General features: G+C 32.5%; 1 protein-coding gene and 1 long non-coding RNA gene across 12 annotated transcripts in view; one reads left to right on the top strand and one right to left on the bottom strand.

The window, feature by feature from the left end:
* The window catches only part of shaker (potassium voltage-gated channel protein Shaker), a 107,279-nt gene that overhangs the window by 45,014 nt on the left and 44,522 nt on the right, over window positions 1-17,743 (bottom strand). Inside the window, exons 1-2 of one of the 11 annotated variants that reach the window (XM_089070977.1) lie at window positions 11,554-11,569; window positions 3,803-3,940 (exon numbers count right to left, since the gene is read on the bottom strand). The exons of 9 other annotated variants lie outside the window; for them this stretch is intronic. In XM_089070977.1, coding sequence (XP_088927103.1) covers window positions 3,803-3,882 — 80 coding nt within the window. In that variant the 5' untranslated portion in view covers window positions 3,883-3,940; window positions 11,554-11,569. Of the gene's footprint in view, window positions 1-3,802; window positions 3,970-11,553; window positions 11,570-17,743 lie in introns of those variants that run through there. One more of the 11 variants, XM_089070976.1, reaches the window with a different exon arrangement.
* LOC148937705 (uncharacterized) lies at window positions 12,297-16,029 on the top strand. Its single transcript, XR_016137982.1, has 2 exons — window positions 12,297-12,468; window positions 15,596-16,029. It is a non-coding gene; the product is annotated as an uncharacterized LOC148937705 (long non-coding RNA).

Genomic DNA, 17,743 nt, shown 5'->3' with positions numbered 1-17,743 from the left:
TTAATCCAAAAAGGAATATCTTATTTTTGTAATACTCTAGAGAATGTATTCGTGGGTTAACAATATACGCAGTCATAATGTGCAGTTATTGTTATGGGATGGCGAGAGGTGAAAACAGGCAAGTATTAGTAGAAAACGAGGGTGCACGCATACGTGGAAAATATGTCGCAAATAATTGTCTCGACATGGATCGATGAATATTCACACGGGAGAAAAGTCTGAATCGTATGTTTGCTTTACGAACAACATCTATAAAATATTCTCAATAAACAGGATATAATAACAAACTATATTTCTTCAAAAAAGGTTTAGAGAAAAGAGAAGAAAATCCCTTTTCTGAAAGAAGAGATTCAAAACGACTGAAATAATAAATCTTCTTTTTTACAAATAGATTTTACAGATATGTACAGCTGATTTTAAATTATTTAAATTATTATCGTTTAAATGCTAAATTAAAAAAAAACTTAGTTGTTATTGATGAAAAGATCATTGATTAACATTTTTAATTTGCTTGAAAAATTAATGATTAATTTATCTGAAAAAATTTTTTTATTATTTCAGATTATAAATGTATAGATAAATCGAAATTTAAAAAAAATGATAAAACAAAAATGATAAAAACAAAATGCTTTAAATATTAAGTTAATCATTTAAAAAATTTAATAGTTTATTTTGTTATAAAAATTATGTTATACTGTTCCTATAAAGTAATTGTTATCCAAAAATTTTACAATAAATATGAAAATAAAGATTTGTTATTTTTTTTTTATGTACAAAACCATTATTTAATTTTAGATATCTCTAACAATCTCTATCTCTATCAAAGTAAGCGGTCGGTAAAAACGAAACCACTGTTATTCTACACTATCATTGTACCTTATAGAGATACTGTTCCATCGATATCATACACTACTTTACGTTTACATTATATTTTACAGAAATAAAAACAGTATTATACTATAATATCTAACATATGAATATATAGCTATATTTATTTGTATACTTTAGAACTGTCTTCTCCGTGATTTACAGATCGCGATCATCACACAATTCATAAGATACGTAAACAGCATATAATTAATATATGAAATAATTAAACCATTATATGAATTATATGAATACCAAGATATAATTATTGAAATAATATTTCTTTTTATTTATATTTGTAAAATTTGTATAATAAAAAAAAATTTTTAGATATATAAAGAATTTAATACTTTTATTTTTCTGTTATTTATTTCATTATGATAGTTATCTAATATATCTTCAATAAAATTGTTGTGTTTAATTAAAAAGGTTTTAAAGAAACTTCAAAATTGTCTTTCAACTCTGTATTCAACATTCAACATTCAATTTAGAGTTATTAAAATGTTCAACAATTTTAATTTTTGTAAAATTGATTAAAAAGTCATACATCCAAAGGTTAATATAGTTAATTAGAAGACATGAAACAAATCGCAAAACAAATCGGACAGTATATTCCAAAGACGTCAATTTTTAATACTTCCTCCCTGAAACCAACATCTTCCATTTTTCCCCCTGAAATAAATAACTACCGCTTGTTGAAATACTGTAACACTGCAAGTATAGCAGCGAGGTAATTTGCGCTTTCCGAATGACAAATCTCGCCACGGTTGCACGTGCATTTGGCAAGTTAGCCGTCTATTTTTTAATTGACCTCGACGTTCTTTCCATAGCTTTTCATTTCTGTTTTCCTTCAACCGCACGTGAGAAGCGGTAATCTTGAGGACAGGAAGCAAAGGCAATTTCGAAAATTTCTAGATAGCGTGCCAAGCTGTATTATTAACTGCCAGTTTTTTTATTCACCTTATCACCTCCCTCGAGTTTAGCTATTCTGTTATAACACTCGCAAAAATGACGTGCGAAGCGAAGAAGAAAGTTGAAATATTTTTATCAACATTGATAAGAATGAGAAATCAGCGAACGCGTCGGGAATAAGATAGAAGATCGTAAATTTTAAAACATGAGAGGATTCAAATTTAGAGATTAGAAAGAGAACCGTAATCAGATCGGAAAGTATTTAAATATTTACGAAATAACATTTTAATAACCGTCGTGTAAAAAGGAATTTTCTTTTTAAATAGAGCATAACACAAATATCCGTGGTTTAATGTGCAGCACCGTATCGATAACTTACACCAATAAGTACACGTTTATGTCTCGCATGTATCCGAAGGCCGGTCAATTTGATATCGGAAATCGATTATCTAACCGATGGGACAATTGCTGCAATCCCGTACGCGTAGAGATATTAACCCCTTATTTTCTTCTTTCTTTCATCTTTCCATTTGCCGGAACCAGATTGAGATTCACAAAATTTTTATTATAAACATTACACTGCTATAAATGCATACAAATATAGTTAAGTTAACTCTCACTAGCACCTTAATTAATTATTAAACGCTGCATTTCGGTTCGAGTATTATTTTATTCTTATGTTACAATTATATTAAAGACATTAACGTATAATTTTATTTAGTTTTATTAATGTGATCCTTCATATAAAATTACTTTGAAATTTTTCATATTAAAGTATTAAATAAATTCTTTTTATCTATAATAATAAAAAAAACAATATCTTATCGTTAAGATCAATATCAAACGATGTAACTATACATGTAGATATTTTAAGTCAGACAACATTACCTAATTAAGCTTTTCTACTTATCCTCAAAGAATTATGTCTGTATAAATAGGGCATCCACTACATTTGAGTTTACTATTCGCGTTGTGTGTCGATTTAATTATCGCTGAAAGTATCGGTCCAAACTCATTGCAGAGCAATAAATTCTCGCGTGTTCTTCTTTTTCGAAAACAAGAAACGTGACCTTTATAACTCGATGCTTTGGCACAATACTACGCTGAAAATTCCGATGTAAGTTACTTCCTATCATCCTACATTACATTTAAATAATAATAATTGCGACCTTTTTATTGTTTAAGATGTCAAATTTTAAATAAATTACTTTTGCATTCCTTAAATATTGTTTTCACATTCCTTTTATGTTTCATGTATTATCTCGACGAATATTAAAGGAACACAATTTCAAATGTTGAGAATGCAGTTTGTTATGAATGCAGTTATGACATCCACATTGACCCCTCTCGGTTGTAATTTGTTTTATACTGTTTTCCGAGTTTTCCAGCGAAGTACGGTGCAAGAACTATGAGCGCGAGATATGAGTTTCATATATTTATAACGGCGGCTATATTTGTTGCGGTCTTTAAGGTAAAGCGCGCAAATGACGTCCGCACGGTGCAACAACGGTAGAAGTTTTCTTCTCGGCGCGAGATGAATTCTTAAACGCGATACTCGTCGTTCCATGTGACGTAGTCGAGGTGAGAGTGCGCCAAAGGGGTGCCTATATTTATAGTTCCCTGTTCCGGGTACCGCCGTACAAGTTAACCCTTACGATCCCTATAAGCTTTTACTTATTGAAAAAAAAAAATCTTCATTTCTCTCATCAGTATTCCCCGAGATACGTCTACATTCTTTTGGAAGCTCGTAGTAGTTCAATTTTGGGATTAGAACCATATTACAATTCAGCGAAGCAAATTCACAATGTACCTAAATAAGAAAAGAATATACTAATTATTTATAAGAGAGAAAAATTGTTTACATTAAATTTGATTGACAGCAATTTTCTTTGTAATTACTGAAGATGTTGTATTTATGAAATCTATAAAATACTTCCAGCCTCAAATTTTTCTTTCCGTTATCATAAAGTCTGTTTTTTTTTTTTTCCTTCAAAAAAATACTCGTGCCTTTCCTCAAACTCACATCTGGTCACGTTGCCGATGATCTGAGTATCTGACGTGTCGATCGTCTGAAATGCCATAGATGCCAGCTACCGCGGCCATACCTTAGTCTCCACGTACGCTGGCAATCTTATCAGGCTCATAATCTTCCTGCTGGACACTGCAACGAACACCGATTTCCATCTAGCATCATCGTGCACCGAACACCTCGTTTTTATTTCTAGAACGAATATTTAAACGAGCATCTCGCTCTTGACGTGACGGACAATTTACACGCTTCCATAAACGCACGAGTCCACTTTCCTTCTAATTTAAACTCTAAATTCACATTTGTTTTAATCCAACTTGCATCGAGCAAAATTTCAATATGAGAAATCTCAGCTCAAGCTAGGTTTGGGACAAAATATTATTTCTTGTTTACCTTCTAAAGGAATCCACCAGTAATTTTCTTAGATTTCTTTGTTAATTAATGTGATAATTTAGGACATTAAAAAAAAATTAAAAAAAATGTGCATAAAATTCTTTCGAATTCTTTGCATTCTTATTAAATTCGTTTGGCTGTAACAAGATAGTAATATATAACATTGGACCGATTTATACATACAACATGTTCTTTTCGAACATGTTCAAAGTCATTTTATCAAACTTTACATCATTTTAATCGCGAGAAGTTTTTCTATAAGTTCCTGTTCTGATTTTTATTATATTAGAACGGTACAAAACGCGCGCTTCACGCGCGCCATTTATTTTTTAATATTATATATTTTTATATAAAATATTGACATCACATGTTATATAATCTTGCTATTAAAATCTCACATAATTACTAATGTTAACTAACGTTACTCCGAATTTTCATTTCCAAAATTTAATATTTATTTCTATTCCTGATATTTTCTTCGCGTGCAAAGCTCAACGAAAAGATATATATACCTTATATATAATTTTGTTATAAACGTTGAAACCTTTATGTTTGAAATAGCGATACAATAACAATAATAATACGCGGCCTTGGTACTTTGTTTACAATCGACGGGTATTGTATACGCGCACGCAACGCGTTATCATTCAACCACCGACGCTCGTGCGGGCAGGTGATGTTACGTATTGCTCCGCGTTTTCACACTTTCTTTTCGAAACGAAGTCACGACGAATTCTAAATGACGTTCAAAACATTGATGCATCTTATGATGCATGTTATAATAAACGTTGATAGCTCGCGCAGTTATGAGTTTGTTGAATTTATACGTATCAAAAGACGACTTGTTTCATTTGAATATTCCGGGCGGCGGAATTGACTCGTATTCATTGATCAACACTTTTGAAGCATAAGTGATAATTTATTTTTGTAAACGATACGAGTATTGCCTTAACATAACGGAAGAGCTGCATACTTCGAGGAATTTTTTTTTAATAATTCAATTCGAGTATCTTTAACGTTCAATATAAATTCTCCTGGAATGGAACTTTTTTGCTCGGAAATTCTCACCGATTTAAATGTAGTTTACATTTTGCAATATATATATATATATATATATATATATATATATATATATATAGAGAGAGAGAGAGAGAGAGAGAGTTAGTCTATTGTATTAATCGTTTATTGTATCGTAAAATATATATATATATATATGTGTGTGTATGTATGTATGCATATATTTCAAATAAATTGTAACGAGTCTATTAAGAGTGTGTTCGTTTTGGACGCTATAAGCATTATTTTATTTTTATTATTCATATTCACGTCAAAAGAAAATAAAACAATGCTTCCAGCGCACAAGCATTCAAACAAACGCACTCTAAATGAAAGAGCAAATGTACAATATGATAATTAGAGAGATTTAGAAGGTAAAATATAACAATTATGTTATTTAATGTTTCATTATCAAAGATGTTATAACGCTTCGTGGAAATTAAATTTGATTTATAATATAAATTTATATAATATAATATATATAATATATTAAATTTCGTCTAGCCAAACTATTGTTGTTTAGTTAAGAGTTTACGTGCCGCGATTGGTACGTCACGTGTTTACGAGCGCTCCGCGCGCTACCAATGTCTCACCGGTGTTCGTAGGGGTAGGGGTAGGTCACAGGTCACAGGGGTAGATTCCATATTTCTTCGCATTTCTTCAATGCTAAATGATACCAAATCGTGTTGTATCTTATGAATGTAACAGTAAATGCTTCTTAACGCGCGTAATTAACGACTCTTAAACATATCGAAATAACGAATCTCTAACAAAGTATATTCAACGTGATTTATTTCTTTGATATTCATGAATTTTTATAAACAATAACCTCTCCACGGTCTTGACGTGATAGAGGGGCTCAGTATTCCGAGGGATTCCTTTGGGTTCCCCAACGGAATCCCAAAGACGAAGAAGCTAACAGTACCCGTTGCACCGTTATTAATAATAATAATATTAACATTAGGTAATATTATTGTTATTAATAATGTACTAACACAGCATAGCCACGAGTCGGTCAATGGCTCTTATGTGGCAAATTAATCGGTCAGTTTTTTTAATTAATCATCATTTTTCCGCCGCCAATTTTCAAGTGAATGAACTGCAGCCAATTCGTCGCGCCGCACGTCTGCTTCGGGAGTGCCGTACAAGTGACCGGACTAAAAGACTTTTATTTAAAATTAGTCCGCGCGCGATTATAATAATTCGCGAGTGTTTTTCGCGAGTGTCCTGTGCTGCGAGGACATCCGACGATCCGACATTTAAAGAGGAGGAGGAGGCCTAGGAGAGGCATCGAGCACCGGCAGAGCAACCCTGCGGTAAATATACATTTTCTTTCTCAACATAAAATTAATCAGTTTTACATTTATTTGGATTAATAAATTTTAATAATTTAAAATTTATAGTTTTTTTTTCGGGAAAGAAAAACAGTTTAAAATATTATACGCCTTTATTTTTATAAAGATTTTTATTAAAAATTATTTTATTATTTTAATGAATATTTAATTGAAAAATAAATATGTAAATTCAATATACGCAAAAACTATTTTGTAAAATATCTATCATTTAGAACACTGTTATAATTTGAATATTCTGTTTCTATGTTACAGAATCATCGTAGCTACGTGGCAGATTCACTCCGCTGTTGCGCATCAGATCGGTGAGTGACACAATTTTTTTAATGGGGTTACAAATCTGTGAAACTTGTCTTAGATTATTTTATTACATATTTATAAAAGTATTGTAATTGGATCTTCACAGATTCGTTGCCCTAAAAGGAATAGACTTAAATAGTTTGAAATATATATATATATATATACTATGTATATGTACATATGTATATTCAGAAACTTTTTAATAATATATCATAAATATAACATATTACAACACAATTGAAAACGATCTGCGCGATAACAGTCGCTCATGAAGTGAGTGCAACGAGAGAACTAAGAAGAGAATCGGCACAACGGAAAACCGACAACAATAATTTCGATATATTCGAGTATCGACTTAACATGCCTTTTTTAGAAATGGAAATGAAAATAGGAGACGAAACAAAAGAAGTGAAAATTGAAAAAAGAATCCTTAGATAATGTCCTGATTATTTATAAAATAAATGGACAGTCTCGCTGTATAAAAACAGTCAATATAAATACAATCGAGAGAAAGTATTGTTTTCCTTTATAAAATACTTTACGGATGCCATCGTAGATTAAAAATTCAGTTTAAAATCCAATATAGATCGATCCGTGAGAAATGGATCCAAAACTATCCAATTTTTCTATCGCTTGCTATCCTATTTCGTTGAAAGCAATTGCGAGCACGCAATGTCAATACGAAAGCGACAGGAAACTGAACGCAAATGGATTCGCAATTTGGACACATTATTCAATGCGATTTTGCGATGCAACTTGTTTCTCTTCACAGCGACGTGAGTTTTCATCGATCAACTTTGGCCGCACAAAAGTGCATGTGCTATACTCGATACAATCAAATTTTTTATTTTAATATTGCTTAAAAGCATCGTAATTTTTCCATCGTCCAGATAAAATATTTTCATTAAAACGCGAATGAAACGCTTTCGTGAATTTACGACGAAATAGTTCACATAGATTTGCAAAAATGATAAATTCGTCATTATGTATTTTAGTATTTTAATCAGAATTAGTAGAGTTAAAAATAAAACTTGACTAAAAAACAAAAAGTAAAAATAGCAATTGTATAGCTAAATAAACTGAAAGATATTTATTAGAGATTCGGAAAAATAAACGGAGACCGATTGGATTTGAGAACTCAGGATCCCTCACTACCAAGACACTTAGTCTGCACGACGGCTCCTCTCTGTTATGTTCCGAACTGTTCCGGAACTGTTTACGTTTCCGAATCTCTTTCACGACCGCTTACCGGTCGTCTATTTCTTACAAAACTTATATTTCGTACGAAATACGGCGACGGGAAATCGATTACCGGTGCGTTAATGAGAGTCGCTCGCCGAACACTTACGATTAAATCAACTCTGATCGCAAGGATCACAACGGCACGTAAGTTATGCCATTGTGCGTCCATATACACGTGGTTCGATCGGCCGTGACACGTTTTCGTCGTCGGCATGCGCTCGTACTCGCGGAAATTGTAGAGCCGCGACGCTGATGTCGCGACTGATTGACGGCGAAATTGCAATCGGCTACCTTGGCAAAGCAAAGAAGACTTCTTTAGCTTTTTCTTAGCTTGAGAAGAACACGTGTGTTCATTTATAAAGCGACTCAATTTAAACTATTTTCCATTCGAGCTCCAAACATTGATAGTTAATATTTTCTTCACGAAGATATTAACGTTATCAACAGTAACTGCGAGCAAAAACAAGATCATTCATCATTACAGAAAAATGTTGCCTTTAAACGATTGGATAAATGAATGTACAAATACGCATTTATCGCGTCTATCATGGGCGTTAAATTGGTGCATTCTAGAGTGCTCGGTTCAAGATTCAATTACATGATTGAATTGCGAAATATCTTGTACACGACATATAAAAGTGGCGAATGGAAGCATTCTGTCAATCGGACATGCTCCAAAGAATCCGAATGCTCGCAAAAAATAGAAACCGAAGCGAACCCCGAAGAGAAGATTATTTCTCTCTCACTTTTAAAGAAAATTTTACACTGAATGTTGCATTTTAATCGATACACATATCAATATCTTTAAAACTATCAGAAAATATTTCAAATTAAAATTGAATGATTTCAAGAGAGATTGAAGTAAGTTTTTTTGCAACTAGATGAAATACGAAGATCAATTTATTAAATGGAACTATATATTTTTCAATGCATTAATCGATGTAATTTTTTATTTACTAATGAAATTATGGGATATTTGTATTGTATATAAGAACATTCTTCAATCTTTCTATTAAAAAATATTTAGATTGTGATAGTGTAATTTTGGAAAATAATCTTTAGAAAGCATTTGGACAAATATGATCTCCAATATAGATAACTTGTTTTCGAATATATTGATTTGTGACTCAGAGTTCACTTTAGGATCAACTTCGGTTTTCAGCCAAATGATTTATAAAGTTCTTATATAGACTTTTAAAGAGATTTCGTAGATTTCGATCCTGAATTTATTTCTTACTTCAACATCTTTTATTAAGATGTTTTTTCAGGAATTTTTCAGCAACAAAAGTTTTGAGATTCTTGAAAAATTTTTTGTTCTTTATTTATTCAAAATCACTATAACAACCTTCAAAAATCTATAATACAATATCAAAAACTTATAAAAATCTCAGGAATCTTTATAAAGAGCTTTTTAGTCCATTTGGTTCAAATCCAAAATTGACGCCATAGTGAACTCAGAATTATAAACCAATGCATTCAGAAATGAGTTATCTATATTGAAGATACAATTATATATATATATATATATATATATATATATATATATATATATATATATATAGATGTATCACCTACCCAAGTGCTTCCTGAAAGTCCACATTATTTCCTAAAGCTAATTACCATACTTTTTTAGTAAGATTTACTTAAACTCTAAATAAGCTATCAATCCTTTCAAATATTTTATTTAAAATTTGTTGATATGTAAAGAATCTTCTAAATTTTAAATTGTTTAAAATAATAATTCCAGCTTTTTAATTCTACAAAAAATTCTACAAAAAATTAGTGTCAGATACGAAATTTTATTTTTAACTTGCTTATCCAATGATTAGGAAATACGTATCACTTAATGCAACTCGAACTATGTATGTGATTTAATAATGAGCAGAGTTGTTATCATGTCAAAACCGCATTTGTTATCTAATTGCTATAATTCTATTATAAGATATAAAATATAAGAGAAAGAAAATATAAGAAAATATAAGAGAGTTTATTTTCCACAAAAAATAAAATGTATTATAATCAATGAATGCTACTACGTATTAAAACAAATATATCTCTTAAATTAATGGCTTTTGGCACGACTTTCAAAAATCTTTTTATAATACTTAAAGAACCATTTTGATCAATATATTTGAAAATATAACTGTATTGTAAAAAACAGTTTTATTGTTATCGCTTTTCCATAATTTTTCTTTTCTAATATTTATCTGCACTTAAAAGAATGAGATTTTTTTAATTATTTCTCTTTCAATTTTTCTTCTCTAACATTTAACATAACTCAACAATATACAGGGAAAGAGAAAGAGTCATTACTTGTAACTTGAAAATTATCAATCTCTTAAACGGAAAAAATATGCGGCACACTCTACACACCGCGTAGAATCCAACAAAGTAAATTAACCGCATCTCATTATTACGCGACGCTGCGCTAATTTGCGTGCGACAATGAGTCAAACAATGCGCATTACAATCTCTTTACGCACATCCAAGCTAATTCGTGACGAGAGAATAACGGCCGCTTTCTTTCATTTTCCGTTCAGACGAACGGAAATTGCAATTACGCTCTCATTGTAATCTGTCTGTCAATCAACGATGGGCTTTCTACTACTTCGATCATGAAGTCCGGCGACTAAAAATTAATAAATAATTAACAGCGCGGAAGTTTTGTTCGCGAAGCGAACGGGATAAGAGGATTCCCTGTTAAAGAAATTACAAAAACTTGTTTTCACACTGAGGGACGTTTGAGATTAAACGAGATCGCATGAAGTTGCGGATCCGATGTAATACAAGACTCATATCGGCGTTGCGGTCAACAGGCTATAGACTTCATTCCCGTTACATATCGAGCATGTCCGCTTACAGGATCGTATCCGATAACGAAAACGTGAGCCCGTCCAAATTTAAGAACTGCAGAATCGCGTGACCGTGCGATACGATTTATCGGCCGATAAATCTCGCATTAAATCGCATTCATTCCGCAGATCGTATTCTGCCGTCGCCGTTTTAATTAGCGCGCAAAATGCCTATTAACTGGTCGGTCGACGACCGTATCGGGCAAATGAAAATCACCTGAGCGATAACGTTGGCATTTCATGCACGACAAATGTCATACAAGTAGATACTATGAAAATTTTTTTTACAAACAACGTGAAAACGTTTTTTATTTTACCGATGATACTTTTTTCTGAAATTATGTGATTTTTTTTGTAAAATTTGATTTTGTAATTTTATGAATCGATCTAAAGTTAATTAAAATTACTGGTGGATGTCATAAATTAATGTGATTTTATATTGCTAATTTAACCTAAACAGTTGTGTTTAAAGATCTATCATTGGTCCGATTTCAATTTTCAGAATCAATATTGTTTATTATGATCAATTAATATAAGCCAAAACCTTTACCAGAAATAATTCACGATCACCGAGACCAGAACGATGTACGATGCACGTATTTTTAAAATAATCCACTCGCATGAATGTTTTATTCGATTTGCTTGAATTATGCACCATCGAATAGGAGTTTCACGAGACCCTTCCATCAAACGCACTTCTTACTACGATCGCTGAACGAGCTCAATATTATGTACACGTTAACACTTACTTAGACACTTACAAAAATCTGTGCGCGGTTGTTTCATTTCGTACAGATTAACCCGTTTTCATCTGCATTATTTTACTTTGCCTGACATATACATTGCGATACCTATATAAGGCAGTTTCTCCAAACTAATTTCGAATAATAATCCTTTGCTCTTTGTTCTGCACATGCTTTATACATATGATACTTTCATTTTGCTTCTATCCTGTTTACTTAAAATCACCATTGTTAATCTGATTTTGACATTCCAAATTATCCGAAGCGAGAGGAACACGAGTCAAGCTAATAGAGAGAAAACGGATTAATCGCGCAACGAATGCGCCACCCCTTCTCGCGAACGCACGCCCGATGACTATCGCGACGATACTTGCAGAGGGTGGCAAGAAGACAACCGGCTGCCTTAGTTTGCTGAAAGCGCGTGCCACGCCATCCTTCTAAGTCCATCCTGGTGGCTACCACCACCGCGACACGATCGCCCCCACTAAGGACCCCCGTCCCCGCATACCGAACGCCACTTCCACCCTTTGAGGGTGGAAGTGACCCTCTTGCGTCGTGAGCTCGATATTCTTTCCGCACTTGTGCATCAAAGGCGACCAAGTATATCCACCGGTTTCCTGCGGAAATCCAAAGAAAAAGGGAAAGGCAAGAGCAAGGACGGGATGGCGAGACGTTCGCAGAAATCAATCGGAATTGACATCGCGATGCAAATTGCGAGTCCGGCAAGTAAATTGTTCATAGATCGATATTTAGTTGTATGTACATTTGAACTTTGAAGCATAAAACAGATTCTGCGAAGCTTTAATTTTTCTAAATATTATATTATATTTATACATAAAATATAAAGCTGATTAGAGACCTCTTTATCATCATCATCATCATCATCATCATCATCATCATCATCATCATCATCACCACCACCATTATCATCATCGTATTATTATTATTATTATTATTATAGTTATACTATGTAAAGGCAAGCTATCGCAGTTGTTACAAGTGACAAAAAATTAATAAGTTAAACTTGCAAATTTATTAACACGTCTATAAGAAGCCGTGATATCAAATTGTTCGCGAAGCAGTCTAAGAAGTACAGGCTTTCGGTGAGTGCTATTGATACAAGTAAATTTAGTCCCGACTGTATTTCCATCGTCTATTAATATCGGCCAATATCGATAGTCCAACTATAACTGAGGTCTGGTTCTTACAAACTTAATGCGTGCCATGCATCAAACCCGATACGGGATTTCAAACGCATTTTCCTTCCAACGCTTTTTTCTTTTCTATGTTTCATCAATCAATTTAAAATACTTTACTACAAATGTAACGAGCAACAGCTCGTATTCATTACGTGAATAACGACATGTAAGACCATTGAAAAATGAACAGCATCATCAAATTTTGCGTTGTAAAACACAAAAATTTTGCAAAATAGTGATTTAATAAAATAAATATTTACACCATTGGCAAAGGTCAAGATCGTCTTTCGCAGATCATAGAAAGTCGACGCGTTTATTATAGATTTTTATAATCTCGAAACTCTCACTGTTCACCCCATTGAACACTTACTGATAACTAATAATAATAGTTTAATATAAAATCCAAGGGCAAATAAGTACACTTACACGTGAGCGAACTGCGGTCAAAAGTTAGCCTTTGCTTCCGACATCCATATATTCCAGATAAAATCTCATTCTTTATAATATCGAATTATTTCATTTTTCTCAAATTTCCCTTTTTTATTTATCTATTCTTTCTTTTATTTTTTAAATCGCTATCATTTCAAATCTTCTATCGTGTAAAATCTTCACTTAAAAATACCGAATGACCCGTCGCGCACATCCAATTGATCGTAATTGTCAATTGTTCGAGCCATAATAGCTATTATTCGTCTAGCCAAATGTGGAATTGGGCCACTATGAGATGCGACACGCATCAAATGGCGTCTTTATTGATCAACAATATAAGCGGTGACGTAAATTCGGCCACGGGACCAAGCAAGAGCGTGTAGTTACGTGGGTGTGTTGGTCGCCATTCACTTGAAGAATAAACGCGGAAATGCGGATGCCAGACGCATTTGTCAGTTCGCGCATAAGTCCGTTAGCAATAAGCACCGTCGTTAATTAGATTTCCAGAATAAGTCGATGCCACATTAGATTTCCAGAATAACTGTCGCCCACTCGCATTCGATAAATATACGAATATCCTGCGCTGTATGCAGATTTCTGAAGGATGCTATCTATAAAATTAAAGTATAATGAAATATATTCTTAACTTGAATTCTCTCTGCATTAGTGTATATATAAGCAGATGAATTGATAACAAATACTATTGAAATTATCATTGAAATAACTTTGTTGCTTATCGATTTTAAGAAAAACTTTTACTTATACAAAATGTGTTATATTTGATGAAATAAAATATTAATGACGAATTATAAAAATATTAATATAAAAATGGAATTTTAATAAATACTTCAGAATAAAGTGTAAAATATCTTCGATATTTATGTACTTCTCCAGTACATTCTAATATATCTTCATACAACATTTGGTACTTTTTAATTTTTATAAAAAATATGAAGCATATCATTTAAAATAAAATAAACTAAAAAATAAAATATCTTTCTAAATATTAATTATATCCTGATGAGCTCTTTCGAATACAACATATTTCATATAAAGTAGTTGTTTAAAAAATTTGTAAGTAAAAAATTATTTCAGATGGCAATTCATCCTATATAATATTTCCACGTATATCTAAAGAAGCATGTTGTTTATGTGTTAGATTATCTTAAATTTCAAATTAAGTTTGTTCTTGAATGAATATGGAATATAAGGGTACATAAGAACATAAATTCGATTTCACGGTTAAGTAGTTATATTTATGCACGGTTAGAGGATGTCTCATAGCATGTCTCTGTATGCTCAAAGGATAAACGAGTAAATCTCAAACGCCAAGATACGTGGAATAAATGTGCACTTAAATTCGCTTTCACGGCCAGATAAATGCTAGTGCTTCCGAGCAGAAGCTGCAGGAAGTTGCAAGTCGGAATACTTCTTCGTAATGTTTTACTCGGATACCTTCTCGGAAAAATCTAATTAGCAAAGTAATAGAATTTCGTTTTTAATGAAAATTCTAATGCTAAATGTTTTTTATTTCCGAATCATCAGAAAGAAATCATTTTCTGCAACAGACCTCATGTCCAACAAGTAGCAATATAAATTCGATTTTACAAATGGTTACCTCAGTAAGTAGATACGTAGATGTAGATAAACACAGAGCAAATACATTCGTACAGAGATAGCCAATATAGATACCTTTGCGGGAAGACAAAGTAGCTATGTCCGTAGAAGGGGCGGACAAAGTAGATATGTACACACACGAGTAGACAAACGAGATACTTCCGCAATCCGCACGCGAGCGGACGAGTTGTTAAAAATGATTTCTACTCTACGACAAATGTATAAAACGTACAAGTACAGGATATATTTGAGATCAAGCTTTAATAAAATAATAAGACAGTTAGATGCAGACTAATACTAACAATAGCTTTTCATTATAATAAACCATGTTTGGTCAGATCGGTTACGGAACGACCATTAAGAATTCTATTGTTGTGCTTTAAGGTCAACATTTGACTGTGTCAAACGTATAGCTAATATCGACACTTGAGTATTAGGTATTTAGTATTTACATTTTTGACTGCGCAATAGAATAATACTTGTTAATGATAGAGCACGCTCTTTTGACACAAAAAATTGATAAGATATTCAGGAAAGCATGTTAAATGATAAAATATCGTAATATTCATTTGTGCATTATTATTATTATTATTATTATTTTTAGAGATCCGTTCAGTGCGTATCTTTTCCGGCCAGTCAATGCGTATCTTTTCCGGCTAAGATATGTCCGCGCCGTCCGTCCGGGCGAAGGTCAGGATTTCCTTCGCAGGATTGTCGATAATGCAGTTACCATGCGGTGTGTACGTCGGATCGCCTATCGATTTCGGCACCCAGTGACCTATTTTCCAATCGAGCTCGAGGGAGCTCTTGTAAGGATACGGATAGCATCGTTTTCGGCAAGAACAACCGCTAGCTTCCTCCGGAGGAACGATACAACGGCGCCTTTTTGACGCACTTCGCAGCGACGGGCAGCGTCAACATCCGTTCGCACGATTTACTTTTATACAAGTTACACTCTAACCAGGAAAATAACATATATATAAAATGTCACGTAAAATGGAGAATTTGATCAATATCTTATTATACGCTGATAAACCGGAGAGCTGTTAGTCAAATATTTTCCCAAACCTTCCTAAAGTTTTTCTACATGTATAGGTTGAATGAATTTATGTACGTTGTGTACGTACATAAATTTAACACATTTATGTACGTATGTGTTCTTGTGAGTGTAAATATTTTTATAAATCTAAATACTGCGAAATATTTTAATATAATAGATATAACAGGAACACTCAGTATATATATATCCCTTTGTTGAACAAAAAGTCATGATACAAAATAATTTTATTGCTGTTTAAATTATTTTACGTGAGGCCTTAGGAAATTATTTTCCTAAGGCGCATGTGCGGCACTGCATCAGAGCGACTGCATCGTTTAAATAAATTTGTGTTTTACCTCGATGATAATTGTTGCTCTTAGAGAACCTTTGATTTTTTGTCAAGGACTTTGGAGCATCAAGAAAGTATCGGATCGATCGTTACGAATAATGAAACCGTATTGATTGAGGTTGTTGTCCTCATGCGTGCCCGAATATATCACGTGCGCATTAGGTATATATATATATATATATATGACTGAAAAATTGTATACTGCTTTTAATAATATCATTTAATGGTATGGTGTTGAAATTAATTTTATATCGTCATATCATCGATATATTCTAATGTCCTACTTGCATCAAGATGACAACCAAGGTACGATCAATAAACGAATAGAGAAACGGATAGAGATATTTAAACATTACAATTATCCGGTAAATAAAACATCGAATTTAATTTATTTGTGTGTAAAATCCGCAAATATTGATTAAAAGTATGAAATATAAAGATAAAAGATAAAATACATATAGAGATGTAGATTAATTAATATAATAATACTTCAAAAAATAACATGTATTTTGCCTTAGATAGGAAGCTTCAGTTGTTTAATTGATTTAATTGTAAAATATCACTTCCAACTGTGCCAAATTATTTTCGTCGAAAAAAAACGAAGTTTTGAATGAAAAGGTGTAATTTAAGTGCAAACCGCGTTTATTTTAGAGAAAGTTTAATTAACACGATGCGCGAATGAAGTTATAATAATCCTTAAAACTTCGGCAGATCCGTCATTACGATAATTAGGATGCCCCACTTCGGGAAAGCGACACGTGGGTGTTCGAGTGCAGAGTCTCTCACGATTAACGCGTTATCAGAGAATGACGTGTAAACTGAATTTCATTAAGCATCACGGTGATAATTTTCCACACGATAATGTGAGTTTGGATAATTTCTTTGAGCAAGATTTACACATTGACTTCTAACCATCCAATTACGATAACCAATTACGATAAACCCTTCAATTACGTCTTCATGTTATTCTAATGGAAAAATGTTATATACGTTTATAATTATATAAGAATAATTTTAAACTCCTTCCTTAATTAAAGACTCGGTAAAGATTTAAGGAAAGAATTAGTAGAGACTCAATTGAACAATTTAAGACTAAAGAATAATCAGCAAAAAATATTACTTCATTAAAGAAATGTAGAATTTCAGGCAGGAATTTCATGCATTAATATCCACTTCAATAGACAAATATAATGAAGAGTAACAATACTTTTTAAGATCCAGAAATGATAATTCTTATTAAACTCTCAGTGATAAATAAAGTTGTTAGAAATGAGGCAGCCAAGACAAATGCAATGATTGATGCATACGCACACGTGGCAGACAGCTGGGCAACTCCGGATAAATACGTTAAGTAAACACACATA

The sequence above is a fragment of the Pogonomyrmex barbatus genome, unplaced genomic scaffold, assembly GCF_055798465.1.
Source record: "Pogonomyrmex barbatus isolate J1 unplaced genomic scaffold, ASM5579846v1 scaffold11, whole genome shotgun sequence".
Lineage (NCBI taxonomy): Eukaryota > Metazoa > Arthropoda > Insecta > Hymenoptera > Formicidae > Pogonomyrmex > Pogonomyrmex barbatus.
Note: the sequence above shows the minus strand (reverse complement) of the source record. Positions and strands in the feature narration are given on the sequence as shown.